Here is a 16637-nt window from a genome sequence, read left to right on the forward strand (position 1 = left end):
CTGAGCGTAAATCCCTTCCCTGAGCGTAAATCCATGGGTGGGATAGTGCAGTTTCAGTGTGAACACAGGCAATATGATTAGTTGCACACACGTTTGAAGAGTACCTGTGCCCCAGTAAATAAAAAAGGCCATATTTCCCAGTAGTCTTGCCCTTTGAGCAAGCAGTGATTTATTTTTATTTTTTTTATAATGATGATGGCGTCTTGGTAATTGGGACAACACTAGAAAGCATAAACAAAGTAGCAGGTTACAGAATCAGAAAGCTTTATTTACATCGTCAAAGTAACAAGTAAATTCCTGAGACTGAGCTGCTCTATAGTGCAATAAAGTCATTTGAGAGAGTACAAATCAGCAGTCTTCTTAATTTTCAGGTGAAGGAATAGTCTTCAGTCGATTTTGAACAAATGTAACACAAACTACAGAATTGACGTTGTATACATGTCAATATGTCTGCATCTGTGCAGTTACCATGGACAGAAACACACACACACACACAGTGTGTAAACGCACACACACACACACTGAATGTTATCAGAATTCATATTTTCCCAAAGGCTTTTTTGGCCATCATCATCTTTTGATTCATTTGATTCTTAAACATCAAAAACAAATGCTGGACAACACTGCTACAATCCTAAACATATCTGCTTGTCCTGTTCAATAAGGACTATCCAAAAATGCACTTGAAACACAATGGTTATTTGCCAAAGAAGCCAGGCTTTCTTACAATCAAACCCAGAAATATGTCCTTTCTGCCTTCTTTTTTCTTCATGTATCTTAATGTTTCATGAACACCTATTCCAAAGAGCAATGACTGCAGGTGCATGGCAAATTCCCTGTAAGCAAGTTCAGCAGTGCTAATAATAATATTTAAAAAACACTTCCAAAATTTTTGCATTTAAAATGTATTTTTTGAAAGGGAAATTGATTGCTAACATTTATTGCTGTTATCATGAAATGTCCAAAGTCCAGATTGATTCTCTTCCAAACAAGGCATTGCCTTACTCCCTGCTGAATTGACTTTACTACGTAGAAAATAAAAATACTTGTCCACAGCAAATGACAAGGACAGATTCTTGAATCTGCCATGTGAGCTAATCCAAGTGGTCTGTGTAGTATCAGATAAATCCAGCAGGAACCAGGGATCCCTGTTGGAGGGATCCAGTGACTTTCAGTGATCAAGCTGAGCTTCTGTTGTTTCTGGCGAGGAACACATATGTTACAATCAAGAGGATGTCCTCTGAACATGAGACATGTACTATATTTCAGACATTTAATTTTGTGTGAGTGTATGTATGTGTATACACACACACACGTTCATAAATCCACAAAGTTTTATTTCTATTTTTTTTAAAGTAAGGCTTTTAAAAACTCAGTTTCAGTACATAAATCATACAAAACCAAAACCAATACAATCCAATGCAATGCCACCTTGGCCTAACTTCAGGCAAAACAGTATATTGTGTCTATGCAGATGTGCCCACTGTAAGGCCATTATTCAGTGAAACATCTTTACTAAGGCAAAGAGAGTTTGTTGCTATATAAATGCTACACTACAGCTAGGAGAGTTGGGTAGTGGTCCTTTGGGGCACTTTCCTACTCTGAGTATATAGCTTGTTGTAGGTAGCAGCCCTTTTTGTTTTTAAAGCCCTTATGAGTTTTAAGTCCCAAGAAAAGAAAATAACATCTCGATAGCACTAAAGGCAAACTGAACTGCCACAAATCAAGATGTATGTAAGTCAGAGCTAGAAGAACTGTTGATATGCTTTCTCAAAAAGCATATGCTAATGGAACAAGATGTACTCTATGTTGGTAAGCCCAAATACAGATGCTATGATAAGGAATAGTTACTTCATCTATAGAGTATTATGGTAAAAAAAGGGGGTGTTTATGCACATCAGATGGGTGATCGATCAGTTATTTGATAGTAGATGAGATAGGAAATGTTTTTATGCAATCCATGCGGAGGGAAGTCTTGTCACTTCAGGAACATGTAACAAATGGAAAAGAAACAAAGTGGGTTAGATCCAGACTATACTAGTTGAGCTTAGTTCCCATTGAAATCAATTGGACTTAAGTCATGACTGTCTTGTCCCACTGATTTAATTGGGACCTAAATGCAACTAACTTACAGCACAATCCTATCATGTTTACTCAAAAGTAAGCCCCAGTGAGCTGAGCAATACTTATACCTGTATATAGGATTGCAGCCTTAGTCTGGATCCAACCCAATGTTTGCAACTATCTGAGCAATAAAGTTGGTGTAGTTCTGCATAGTAATGATTTAGGGCTGCAGTGCACAGAGTGCTTTTTAAAGAGTGACTGGAAAAAAGGCAGAGAATGAGCACTTCAAGAGAAGAAGGGTGGGTTCTTACACTGTGTATGAAATGCTATGGCACAGGGTCTATGTGCCGTACAACCTCTGTGCCACCTTAAGCAACAGTCCATCAAACATCCAACTCCAATATGCCCACACCATATTAGACTTATGGATTCTTCTAGCATTGCTGAATAGAACACAAATAGTCATACTATCAGTTCTACTAATACTCAAAACCTCCACCGAATAGCTACTTTCTGCTATGCCTTTATGAAGTGGTTACACATGCAGATGTTGTATAACCAACACTTGCTCTTAATAGTATGGAAGACTGTACACACCACTGTATGCCTTCTTGCACATCCAGTCAGTGTTCAGATTATATCTATATACCCTAGCCTGCACGGTGCTATTGCTGGTTCTTTAGGGCTGATTCACATGACCCACTTAGCTTTGCCAGGATGTGGCTCCTTCAACTGCCATTGTGAATTTTGCTCAGCAGTGGTTTAACTTCAATAAAACGCTCAGCTGAGCACGACACTGATATTGTCAGCCTAAAACCATAAATGGATTGTGCTAATCAGCCCTCCATATTAGCTACAAGCAATCCGTAAAGCTAAAGGTGGAGTCATATGTCACACATACTTCATTCTTTTTCACAATCCCAAACCAATGCTATTGTATCATCCAACTCCTCATCCCCTACCCTGTGTGCCATCTACCACATTGGAGAAAACCCCAAGAGGGAAATTTGATTCCTTGGGGTGATGTAGTGGAAGACAACAGCAAAACCCCTATCTTCAAGCTAAAGGATTTCCAGCTCCGGATGTAGAAGGCTTCTGTGCCTTAATAATTTTGTGGCAGAGAGAAATTCAGGAAAAAACCAGAATCCCCTTTCAATGAGCTGACCCTCCGGAGCATCTTCCTTCAACATAATTAACAAGCCCTCTTACGATCAGGAGGTGGTAACTTTAGTAAGCTACAGTAATGATGCAGCTGACATTTGAAACCAGAGAGTTTAGAGTAGGATTTCCTTAGTTCAAAATTTCCAAGTGGCCTCTAAGCTGAGTCCAAATCCCTCCCAAGTTTGGGATCAACTCAAAATTAGTTTGGCCCCAGCATCAATCCTTCCACTATCATAGCTTCGTCTTAAATTTACTACATAAAATGGTGGTGATGAAATGGGTTGCTGCTGGATCTTCATTAGGTGGCAGCAGCATTGTGGACACAAGGACCTGTGGAAACTAGAATTTCCTGGGGGCTTGGTATTTATGATGGAGCAGAGGATGCTCACAAAAGCACACTGGGTGCTAGGATTCCTGGGAACTGTACTTTTCAAATGCTCCTAAAGACCCAGTGGCTACCATGCTGCTGCTGCTGCTGCATAATTAAGGCCACTATTGCCAGGCCTTGACACATTCCTGATGGCATCACTGAGAAACCCAAATGGGCCGAAGTGTAAAATGAGCTAATTCAGGCCTGAACTGAGCCAAATTTAATTCATTTTGGGAGAACCCATTCCTAATCAAGCCTGGGGAGGGCTTGCCCATCACTAAAATGAACATCTGCTTCAGTCAGTTTCTGAAACTAGCAATGCATCTTAACTTAGCTTATAGGTATGTTCACCAGGTTGTATCATGGCACCAAAATGCATAATCCAGGACATTCAGAATTAAAGCAATTCCCTCCCTACAACATCAGTTAGGGAGGAAACAGCAGAAATCAACAAATGAACAAACAAACAAACAAAATCTGTGCAGTTTGGCTGGACATTTGTAAAGCTACAGTTGGATGGAATCTACTGTGGTGAGCTGCCACAAGCATCTACACCACCATAGAAACAAAAGTGCAGTGAAAAAAATTGTGTCACTAAAAACAAACCTCTATTCTTCCCCTGCCCACCCCGTAAGTAAACAAAACATTTATTTCCATGTAGTAAGTGAACAGCTTATTTAACTGAGTTATATGTCCTAAATTATACATGCTTATTGTTCGCCACTATCAACGAGAGAGGTGGAAGGTAATGCTGGACTGCTGCTACCTAAACATAAGACTTCTCCAACTGCATTTTGTATCAGTCTCGCCATGGTAAAACCCACCTAACTAAAAGCATCCTGAGTTGCATTGTATGTCGGTTGTCCATCTAAGCTATGTGTTAGGCATCTGGGAGGTTTCGCCCATGTCTGTGCGCATGGAGTCCACATCTATGAGAGCTTCACATTCTATAATGTGCAATCAGCAATTATAATGGGAAGTCCTCTGTTTATTCCAAGATACATCAGTGACCAGATGCCACCTAGATCTCTTCTCTTTACTTGCTTATTTGTCAACATTTACATGCGAGTCTGTTTGTGATGAACACAGATCTTGTAAAAGAGGTTGAAGATTCCTGTGACGGAAAAATAAAATGTGAGGATTCAGCTCACAAGTAAAATGAAGCCTAAGGCTTCTGCACTCCCTCCTCTTTTCCCAAGCTCCAAATCCACCCCTTTTCATAAAAAAACATGGCATGCCATTACATCAAACCTTGCAGGCTATGGTTTGCACATGCTGACCAAATAATCGCAAACTACTGTTTTGATTGTGGTTTGTAATTCCAATTTGAAGGGCAAGTACAAAACCATGTTTTGGCAGTTGGATGTAACAACAGGCTGGTTTTACGTCAAAAGAGGAAGTGGAAGATGGCTCGTGAGGGGGTGGCATGCAAACCCAAGACTGGCTTGCATTACATCAAACTATGGTTTGATGTTACAGCTCAAGGGATCTTTCTGCCACTGAAGACCTATCCGTGGGTATACAGTCAAGACAAAATTGCACCAAGGCCAAGAGGCTGCTCAACCAGGCCTGTACTGCATTTGTGTAGGCAGGTCTCTGTATAAACAGGGCTGTCTGAATTGTGAGATTAGTAGCGGACATAGAATGCAGCCTCCTGACTATCTCAACTCAACACATATCTCTAGCTTTAAAGGCTGAGAAAATAAGTAGGCAGGAGTGTGTGTTTGCACGTGTGTGTGTGTGTGTGTATTCTCACACATATGCACGCACACATGGAAAGACAGAGAGAGACATACAGTACCTGTGTGCAAGGTCTGGTGAAATATCTAAAACCAGAGAAGTGAATGAGCAGAATTTCCAGTGAGGAGGAGGTGGAGCTCCAGTCCCCAACTCCGTCCTTTGCTCCATGTTATGAAGATACATGCAAATATGATTAGTTTATACAAAGTGCAGAATTTGTGGCTATTTTTGAGCAGAAATCTGTTTTTAAAAATAATAAGAATACAGAGTATACACACCTCAACTAATAGAAAACCAGATTGGGGAGTTTTGACAGAGCGGAGAGGCAGAATCAATATGAACATAGAATGTAGGCCTGAAAAAAGTAACCAACCACCTCAACAGGAGAAGGTTGATGCCATTCTTCTAACAGCACCCATGAAATGACCATGGTTATTACACCATATAAGCCAGTTCACATGAATTGTTTGTAAGGCCACTACTTGCTAAACAGTGGAGCCTACTCAGATCATAAAAGCAATGCAGAGCAAACTCAAAAGAAAACAAAGCTTACAACCTAGAGCAGGGATAGGGAAGCTGCAGCCCTCAAAATATTGTTGGACTACAAGTCCCATCAGTCTCAGCCAGTACGGCTAATGGTCAGGGATAATGAGAGTTAGTGTCCCACAATGTTCAGAGGGCCAGAGATTCCCCACTCTTGCTCTAACAATTCAGGGGCTTGAATCTTTAAAGCTTCCATGCCTAATATTCAACAAAGCCCTCAAAGCCTCGTCTGTGATTCCCAGTGTCAGCCCTGCAGGGTGCACAAGATTCTGTGCTCTTATCATAAGCTCTTTTCTGTTGACAACAGTACAAAGTAGCTAGAAATTGGTCTGTTCTGAAACGTAAGAGTTTTATTCTATTGTGAAATGGGGAAATGGGGCAACAGATCCCTGTTGAGGGTAATTTCTCCTGCACTTAGGGCCACATGCATCCATATCTTCCATGGAGAGGTGGGGGTGGAAGAAAGGGTAACCATAAGGAACATATGCGTTGCAACTGGCAACTGTAGCAATATCCCACATTGTGCCCCAAAAGGTAGAGCTGTACATGCCCTATATTGCTGTTTGGAGGTGAGGATGATCCCAATGCATGCAAAGCATAGTGTTACCTTAACTTTTTTCTGCTGGTGAATGTGGCACGGTAGATGCCAGTTAGGGTGCTGGTGACAAGCTGTACAAAATGCAGTTAAGAAATCATGTGTTACCCCAGATTTTCCTATCCTGGTGCCCTCCAGACTTTTTTAGACTACCACTCCCAGCATTCCTAAGCATTGGCCATGCTGGTTAGGGGTTGATGGGAATTGAAGGCCAAAACATCTGCAGGGCACCAGGGTGGGGAATGCGTTGTTTTCCACTCCCGAGAAAAAACAAGGTATTTATGAGCTTTTTCTGATACAAGCACTAATCTCAAGAAACTCCATTATTCACTAACTCTTATTATCCTTATATATGCGGTCTCGCACTATGTAAACCAAATATCAGTTACCCGGATACCATAATTACATTATGGATATAGCATTACCAATTTATTGCTGCCATGTATTTAAATTTCTGGATGCACAAATGATTGGGCGGATCCTCTTCCCAAGACAATGGCCTCAATCCGGGCATAACAAGTAGTGGGCCCCGGAAATGCATCCTTGTTTTCATCAAAAGATGCACCCAGTCAGTCCAACCTGGACCAGATGAGAACGGGTGTCCAAAAAGCCCATCTGTATCTGATTGGGCTGTAAATCGTGCAAACCTGTTTATGCCCACAGATCTCCCTTGCTGGATCAGGGCAAATGTGTTGTGCTTTCTTTTTTATTGAGGACTACGAAAAGAAAAGAAAAATGGAGCTTACAGACCATAACAAGCTACTGCATCTCTGGGAATTTTGACTCTACATCAAAGAACTGTAATGTTCTGATTTGCGAGACCTTGTAACACCTATCAGAAATGCAATATGAAAGATAATGCAACAGAAAATGGATTCAGATAACAATGCTAATCTCCCCCTTTCCCCCTTTGTTAAGGATAGCTGAGGTACAGTTTAGAACCAAAATCAGCCAACAACAATAAAATCTCTTTATATTCCACTCTTTCTAAAAACCAAAGCGGATTAGGATTCCCATCAGGCAGAGGACGGGATCAGCTTCCTCACTAGATAGCACGTTATCTACTTTGTGAATGAAGACCTGCAACTGACATTCTGGTCATTCCTTTCATTTTGCTTAAGTCCTGTTCCAAACACGTTTTGTTTGGTTTTAATTTACTGTTATTCTAGCATTCGAGAATTTCAAGTTTTGATACATCCACAAAGCTTTTCTTTTTTCTTTTACCCCAAAAAACAAAACAAAAATTGCGCTGATGTAATTTGGAGGTTTTCTCTAAAGCTTGTTTGCAAAACCTCGAGGGCTACAGTAGTTCTAAAGAGTTTCAAGGTTTAACAAGATACCTGATGAAATTTTGGCAAAGCTTCTTGCCCTCTCCCACCTGCCAAGGAGAAAGGGGAATGTGGATTTTTTTCACTGTCTGCGTTAACATCTGTAAGATTTTACCACTCCTAAAAGCTTTGACGCAGACAGGCCATCCTGTGTGTGTGCTCAGTTGTTTTCGATTTGCTCAATATCTAATTCACCATCCAACTGAAAGACATTTCCCCCTCCTGCCCCACTGTTCCTCCATGAGGAATTTTCATCTTCTTTCCTACTACTCTCATCTTCTGTGGCACAAAACTCTGACTCCTCATAGGAGAAATCTTCTTCTTTGCTTGATTTACATTCTTCCAAATTCGAGTGTGGCTCTGGCACAGGGGTGCAGGCCGGCGTCCTGCCTGGCATGACGTCCAAGGTTGTTGTCCATGACTTGTTGCTCCTGACACCAGGTGAGAACTGATTCTGCTGAGCACAGTCATCTGCTGTGGTGCTAAGGCAGCTAAGGCTGTTAAAAGTTTGACAATTCTGCAAAAGAGAAAAGAAAACAGAAAGCTGAACCACTGCAAAGTTGTTGGCATGCTTGAGCATCTCCCTATCGGAACTCTCCCATTTCTTCCATTGCAGGGGCCCAAATCTGGTCTTCTAAGATTCCTCAGATGGCCCCACCCCTTTCCCTGGCCCCACCCCTTTCCCCCAACCACTGATTGGTGGTTTTCTGTCTTTTGTGCATTTTTTTCTCAATCTATCCTGCCTTTTGTCCAAGAAACTTAGTGTAATGAACACAAGGTTCTCCCCCACGCCATTTTATTCTACCAGTAATCCTGCGAGGTCAGTGAGGCTAAGAAACAGTGACTGTCCTAAAGTCTCCCTGTGAGCTTTGTGGCTGAGGGGAGATTTAAACCAGGGTCTTTCGACCCTTAGTCCCCCACTTTAACTGCTCCGATACCTACTGTATGTGGGTTTCCACTCTAGTGTCACAGTCATTCATTGGAGACACTCATTTTAAAACTTCCACATGACATGGAAAACATTACTTAATTACTCCTTATCAAAATATAAAATTACACTTGAAAAACTGCTGCTAAAAAGGACAGCTCAGGAAAATGATCTAAGTGAACCTGGCTCGGTCAAACCCTCTGGGATAGCCTTATGTCCTTACCTCCAAATGGTACAGACTGGTTATTCTTAGCAAACTTCATGAGGAAAAAATGGCAGGAAATTCAAAGCTATTGTTTTCATTTTCATTGGTTCCTGCATTTCTTCTGTTGTCTTCCAACATCCTCATGTAAGGCTGTGCCCATTTTGTTCTGGTTTTCCAAATCCAGCAACAGAATTTTGTCTTCATATAGAATTTAATTTCAACACCTAATACTAGCAGTAGCTGTAGAAGAAGCGTGTTCCCTGCCAGAGATACTGTCCCTCTAACCTAGCTTTCTCCAAGCTGGTGCCCTCCATAAGTTTTGGATTTCAACTCCCACCAGCCCCTACCAACATGCCCAATGGTTAGGAATGCAGGAAGTTATAGTCCAAAATATCTGGAGGCACCAGGTTAGGAAGGGCTGCTCTAATTGCTCACTTTCATCTGAGGCTAGGGCAGGATTGCTGTTCCAGTGGACTCCAGTGGTTCACCCATACGGCTCCACTGAAAAGTGCCAAAGGATGGAGTACCTTAGCCCAAGCAGAGATACTGAGGCAGTAGCAGCTGCCTGGTCCTACTCTGGGATCTGCCAGTGCTCAGAGTTTATGGACTACAGTGCAGGGCTCCTACAAGCTGCAACAAGATGGGGTATTTTTCTTTAAAAGGCAGCATATAAATATCTTAAATAGAATAAATAAAATCTCAGTGCTGTTCACCGGAGCATAAAAAAATGAGGCCATTCAATTCTTGTTCTGAAAATTTGTGCAACCCATGATGAAATTGATGGAGAGACCCAAGGAAGGTCCTGCTGAGCCATAGCTAGGAGGCTCAGGCTGCAGGGTGAGAACCATCCAGACCACTTCCATTTTTTCTTTCAAGTTGTCCCCCAGTTCACAGCCCTTTTGTATTTGCTTTGTTGCAGGTTTGTTACTTAAGTGATATTTATCCATGTGTTTGTCTAAGTTCATGATGCTCAGAATAAGAATAAACGATGACCTCCCAAAATCAGCAGCTTGGATTTAGGTAGTCTTTGAATATATTAATCGGGATGCCTTTCTGGGTATGACAAACCAGGTATTATTTCTGTGACAAGTAATTTAAGGCAAAATTGTAAAATAACTTGAATGATACCACTGAGTGACATGTTATCAAGTGACATATACATGCAGGTGTAAATTCAAGAGGGAGGCTGTACACAGACAGAAAAATCTATGATGTGGCCTGAGAATCTGTAGACCCACGTTGCTCTTTCCACCCTGTGGGCTGGAAAGTCTCCGTATAACTTGGTTCTGTCACAGGTGGGAATCCAGCTGTACTTGCAAGAGGCCAAGTGCACCAAATGAGAACAACTGAGACATCCCCCCACACCCATTACTGAAATACCCACCCATTACCGATACCCCTTTTCTAAAGGTCAGGGACTGAATCAAGTCACACACTGAGCAGGTGATATGAAGATATGTATTCACAGATATCTCTGAAATCTGGGACACCGTCACTCTGACTCTGGGTTGCCTTGGAACCACTTGTTGATTTATAAACTAAACCATTTTGAAGCTCCATTGCCAATCTTTCAAATTTGAGAAGCAAGTTTTCACAGACTGAAATGCTTTCTGGAGTGTTGGGGAAAGGGTGGCCCCATGACAATTCATTAGTCAGGCTGGCATTATGATCCTGTTGCCGATGTCTGCTTGAAGAGGAAAAGACGCCTTTGCTAATCTTGATGCCACAGAGTTTGGCAGAATTCTCTGGTCTCTAGTTACCTGGTAACCACGGAGGCGCATTCAGTTTGCAAACAGTGCTGCAAGTGAAGTGGCCGCGTCCTCTGAATTCCACCTTTCACTCCTCTCTGCTTGGAGGGCAACTGTGTCAATACTGCTGTTTTTGCTGTGCTCTGAGATTAAAGGTGTATATACCACCTTGGGTTCAAAAGAATCTTTTCAACCTTTCACATTCACAGAACAAATGGCCTGTTTGTCAGGCCCTATGTGGTAGAACTACTCCATGGCCTGGCAAGGCAGCCTCTCTTTTGTCTCCTCTTGAAATGAATAGAATTCTTATTACACAAGAGCCTGCACCTTTCCAAAACATTCGCTTTTCCCAAGCCCAAGCCAAAACTAACAACTGAGTCAGACTAAACTGTTCTTCTACTATACGTTAGTACAGATCGGCAGTGTGGCTAGATATGAGGGGGGGGGGGGGGGAGAGAGGACTTGATTCTGCTCCGTGGGGTGACATTGCACGGAGCTGCCTTACGCTGCAGTTGGCAGGATCATCTTGAAGCAAGCTGCTAGTATATTTCAGGGGCCTGAGGGGAGGCCCCAAAGTTCATGATGGGAAAAGGTTCCAACAGGTTTTGCAGCAGTTTGAAGCACTCAAGTGACAGGCAGCTGATTTTTAGACATGTCTGGTCCTGAGGTGCTTAAGTCGGACACATGTTGGGACAGCTTGTGGGTTTTATTACAATTACCAAATATTAGGAGAGGGCAGGCCTTACTTGGTTTGAGATGGCACTGAGTGAAGCTGTGGGAACGGACAATCCCAAGAAACAACCCTGAATGGGAGAACAGACTCCAAATCAGGTGCAGTGACAAACAGTGGTCCTCACTGCAATCTATTATTTCAAGGGCGCACAGAGTATTAAAGGAGCCTGTTCAGAAATCTGATGCAGCAGCTGTCTTGCTCAGTCTCCCTTTTTAAAAGCCGCATTGCTGGATGAACTCTCCTGCACCAGTGTTTTAAAGGTCGGGGTGGGTGTGGGGAGGGGAGGGAACCCTTTCTTGACTCATTCTTGCTGTAAGCCAGCCTCCCCCAGCCTGATGACCTCCAGACGTCTTGAGGCTACAACTCCCATCACCCCCAGCCAGCATAGCTACTGTGGAAATCTAGCAACAGCACACTTCAAGCTGGGCTGTCAGTCGTGCAGGGTGGGAGGGAGGAAGTGGCCCCCTTCTGAATCAATACGTTGCAGCAACTTTTTTCTTTTGAAGCATCAAATAAAAACTGTACACAAAATTACTCTGGGAAGGGGTTTGCAAATGGTCAAGACGAATTCAAGATGGAAGTCAGGGCGGTAGCTAGGGGAAGGAAAGCACAGCAGAGTACAGGCAGGAGGGAGGGAAAGAGCAATGAAAGAAACAGAGAATGGGATGAGGGAAGTACAAGAGAGAGAGAGAGAGAGAGAGCACTTGTCAAAGGCATGGAGAAGGTGAGCTGACTTTCAGGGAGCCTATGCCTGCTTTGCTACAGCAGAGAACGGGAGATGGGGCTTTCTTCCGCACTGAGGTGGAGCAATGTGGCATGGGGGTACTCTGCTGAAGCGGTTCTACCCTGTAGCATATGCATACGACAAGTGCAAAATCTGATCAGGGATCCCATTGTGCTACCAACTGGTCACCCCATCCCATCCTGCTCAAAACACAAACTTCCTTTTGCAATGCCACCTGATTTCCCTGTAGCAGCTGTGAAATTTATTTGCAAACAATTCAAAAATTGCACTCGCTGGAAGTATTTTTATGCCCCAGCCAACCCCATAGAAATTGATTTATGAAGCGTCATTAATCATCCGTTACAGTAAATGAAGCTAGCAGGCTTCAGGTACAGATCTATGATCCTTGCTGCAACTAATCCTTATCTCAAATCCAAGTATGAAGAGGCAACAGAAGTCGCACAACCTAACAGCCTACACCATCTGTGGCATAGCTTGGCTTATGTTGAAATGCTGTCCTGTTATGAAGTAAATCCATGCTCCAAATTTTGGTTACATGTAAAACTGTTCTATTTCCAGAATTTTCTAATGATTATTCACTCACTTTGGATGTATTGCCAAACTGTGGTTTATAGTGTAATGTGAGCCAGCTGGACTTCTCGCATGTTTTCTTGCACCCCATTCTTGTGCAGCAAACTATAGTTTGTAATTACATCTGAACCAACAACATATGGCTTGCTCTTGCACTCCAAACCAGAATTGTAAACCACACTCAATTTTTTTGCTGGTTCAGATGCACCGGCAAACTATGGTTTGCTGGGAAAGGATGGGAATGCATGAGTGGAGGAATGAAGCATGAGCCCAACGCTCGCAACATCATTTGCCATTGCATCTGAACCAAGACAATGTGTCATGTGCCATGTACCAAATTTCAGCTTTCTACGTGGCTCAAAGAACTGGAACTATTGGGAGTACACTTTTTGCTCTCTGTTTGTTAAATAGAGATGTATAAATGTCTCCTTTTCAGAGTCCCCCCCACAAATCATTATATTTTCAACTATCTATATGCCAAAAGTCATCTTTCTGGTTGCCTAGAAGTATCTTATCAATTTTCGGTTAGTATTTATTATTATTATTATTATTTATTTATTTATTTATTTATATAGCACCATCAATGTACATGGTGCTGTACAGAGTAAAACAGTAAATAGCAAGACCCTGCCGCATAGGCTTACAATCTAATAAAATCATAGTAGAACAATAAGGAGGGGAAGAGAATGCAAACAGGCACAGGGTAGGGTAAAACTAACAGTATAAAGTCCGAACAACATCAAGTTTTAAAAGCTTTAGGAAAAAGAAAAGTTTTTAGCTGAGCTTTAAAAGCTGCAATTGAACTTGTAGTTCTCAAATGTTCTGGAAGAGCGTTCCAGGCGTAAGGGGCAGCAGAAGAAAATGGACGAAGCCGAGCAAGGGAAGTAGAGACCCTTGGGCAGGCGAGAAACATGGCATTAGAGGAGCGAAGAGCACGAGCGGGGCAATAGTGTGAGATGAGAGAGGAGAGATAGGAAGGAGCTAGACCGTGAAAAGCTTTGAAGGTCAACAGGAGAAGTTTATATTGGATTCTGAAGTGAATTGGAAGCCAATGAAGAGATTTCAGAAGTGGAGTAACATGGTCAGAGCGGCGAGCCAAGAAGATGATCTTCACGGCAGAGTGGTGAACAGGAACCAATGGACTGATGTGAGAAGAAGGAAGGCCAGAGAGAAGAAGGTTGCAGTAGTCCAACCGAGAAATAACCAGTGCTTGAACAAGCGTCTTGGCAGAAGAGACAGACAAAAATGATCGAATCTTGGCAATATTATACAGGAAAAAACGACAGGATTTAGCTACTGCCTCAATATGAGGAATAAAGGAGAGCGAGGAATCAAATATAAAGCCAAGACTACGAGCTTCCTTGACTGGAGTAAGCGTGTCATCATTGACAGTAAGAGAGAATGAGAGTTGAGGAGAAGGTTTAGGAGGAAAAACAAGCAATTCAGTCTTTGCCATATTAAGTTTCAAACGACGATGAAGCAGCCAAGCTGAGATATCTGAAAGACATGCCGAGATACGATCGTGAACATCAGGAGAAAGTTCCGGAGATGAAAGATATAATTGAGTATCATCGGCATACAGGTGATATTGGAGGCCATGAGATTGAATGAGATTACCCAAGGGCAACATGTATAAAGAAAACAACAACGGGCCAAGCACCGAGCCTTGCGGAACCCCTACTGAAAGGGGAAAAGAGGAAGACGAGCTGCCATTAGCCAACACGCTGAAAGAGCGACCCGCTAGATAGGAGGCAAACCAGTTATAGACAGAGCCACAAAGTCCAAGATTATGAAGGGAATCTAAGAGAAGATCATGATCAACCGTGTCAAAGGCTGCAGTTAGATCAAGGAGAATAAGAACGGAATAAAGGCCTTTAGACTTGGCGGTAAGATGATCATTGGTGATCTTAGTAAGGGCTGTTTCAGTGGAATGCAAAGGACGGAATCCAGATTGAAAAGGATCCAGAGCAGAGTTACTAGAAAGAAAATCAAGACAACGAGAGTAGACCACACGCTCCAGGATCTTTGAAACAAAAGGCAACAAAGAGACAGGTCGGTAGTTAGACAGAGATAGCCTATCAAGAGTAGGTTTCTTGAGAATGGGAGAGACTGTAGCATGTTTAAAAGCAGAAGGAAATGAACCAGAGGACAGAGAAAAATTAATAATATGAAGCAAGGAAGGGAGGATAGCGGGAATAAGATTAATAAAGACTCGAGAAGGAATCGGATCACGAGAACAAGTGGAAGGCTTTGAAGAGCGCAGTACTGTAGACAGTTCATCAGCTGAGACCGAAGGAAACACAGAGAAATTTGCAGGAGGAACTGACAGAAGACGAACAGGAACTGGAAGAGGAGCAGAGCTGGCCAGATCAGAGCGAACAGTTTGGATTTTAGCATTGAAAAAAGAGGCAAAGTTATTAGCAGACAGAGAGGCGGGGAGAGATGGTGGATTTGGCTTCAGAAGAGAATTGAAGGACGCAAAGAGCCGCTGAGGATGCCTAGCATTTGACTGGATCAACGTTGAGTAATACTGCTGTTTGGCCAGTGAAATGGCAGAAGAGAAAGAGGAGAGTACAAATTTGTAATGGACAAAGTCCGCCCAGTCCCTGGTCTTACGCCAAAGGCGTTCAGCTGCCCGGGAACAAGAGCGAAGGTAGCGGAGGAAAGAGGTGAGCCACGGTTGGGGTTGAGAAGGGCGAACTATCCGAGTTGTAGATGGAGCAAGAGTATCAAGAGTTGAAGATAAGGAGGAATTAAAGAAGGAGATAGCTGAGTCCAAGGAAACAGCCGAAAAGACAGAAGGAAGAGAGGAGGCTAGAGACTGAGAAAAAGCCTCATAATTGATAGATTGCAAGTCACGACAAGAGCGAGAAGCGGGACGTGAAGGAGGAGGATTATGAGTAATATTGAAAGAAACTAGGTGATGATCTGACAACGGAAAGTGAGCAGTAGAAAAGTCCAAAACAGAGCAATTCCAAGTGAGAACAAGATCCAGACAGTGTCCAAGGGAATGTGTGGGTACATCAGACCAAAGCTTAAGATCATAAGAGGAAGATAATGAGTGAAATCGTAGAGCTGCAGCATCTTGAGGGTCATCCACATGAATATTGAAGTCACCCAAAATAAGAGTAGGACAGTTATCAGAGAGGAAAAAGGACAGCCACGAATCAAAATCAGAGATAAATTTAGAGGACGAGCCTGGGGGGCGATACAGAACTGCAATCCGCAGTCGTAATGGAGCGAAAAGCCTCACCACATGTGCCTCAAAGGAGGAGAAACAATGTGATGGAGGAATGGAAAGAGGCTGGAACTGGCACAAACTAGATAATAAACTAGATAATATTTGAGTCCCCATTTTAACAGAAACATGTACCAAAGTCTCATTTTCATATCTTTGTAGGAATTTATAAGAAGAGAGATGTTTTTCTATATATCTCATAGCCTCTGTCTTATAGATTTGATCAGTAGATGCATTTGTGTGCATGTAGGTGGATGTATAGGTTGGAATCCAAAAAGCTATTTTTGTGACCCAAAAGGAGTTGTACAAACTTAGCAAAATTTTGGACCTTTTTGCTTTGACCGGCCCAATTCACAAGGTGCTTTTTTAAAAAATCCCCTCAAATCTACAGATGTTGGGAGGCTTGTCAGACCCCTTAACATGCAAGCTTTTAATTTTACATAAAGAACAAGTTTCTAGTTCTCACTCTCATAGAACAAAGAAAAATACATTAGGGGTTCATGTTAAAAGCCAAGAAATGAGAGGGTTGTATATTCAGAGATGGATTTCCAGTTATCATGGTGTGGCTCTTCTTCACTGCATGCTTATCCCGTTCAAATGATCCACTGTGTCTATTATCCCTACTCTATACTTCCATTTGGTTATAGCCACCCATGGCCTTGGCAAGGT

The 16637-nt window shown here is 42.5% G+C and overlaps 1 protein-coding gene across 2 annotated transcripts in view; it reads right to left on the reverse strand.

Moving 5' to 3' along the window:
• Positions 1-242: 242 nt before the first annotated feature.
• The window catches only part of FAM53B (family with sequence similarity 53 member B), a 116362-nt gene continuing 99967 nt past the window's right edge, over positions 243-16637 (reverse strand). For both annotated transcript variants that reach the window (XM_063132801.1, XM_063132802.1), the window contains one exon: positions 243-8318. In XM_063132801.1, coding sequence (XP_062988871.1) covers positions 7962-8318 — 357 coding nt within the window. In that variant the 3' untranslated portion in view covers positions 243-7961. The remainder of the gene's footprint in view (positions 8319-16637) is intronic.

This window comes from Elgaria multicarinata, chromosome 8 (genome assembly GCF_023053635.1).
Source record: "Elgaria multicarinata webbii isolate HBS135686 ecotype San Diego chromosome 8, rElgMul1.1.pri, whole genome shotgun sequence".
In the NCBI taxonomy this organism is placed as follows: domain Eukaryota; kingdom Metazoa; phylum Chordata; class Lepidosauria; order Squamata; family Anguidae; genus Elgaria; species Elgaria multicarinata.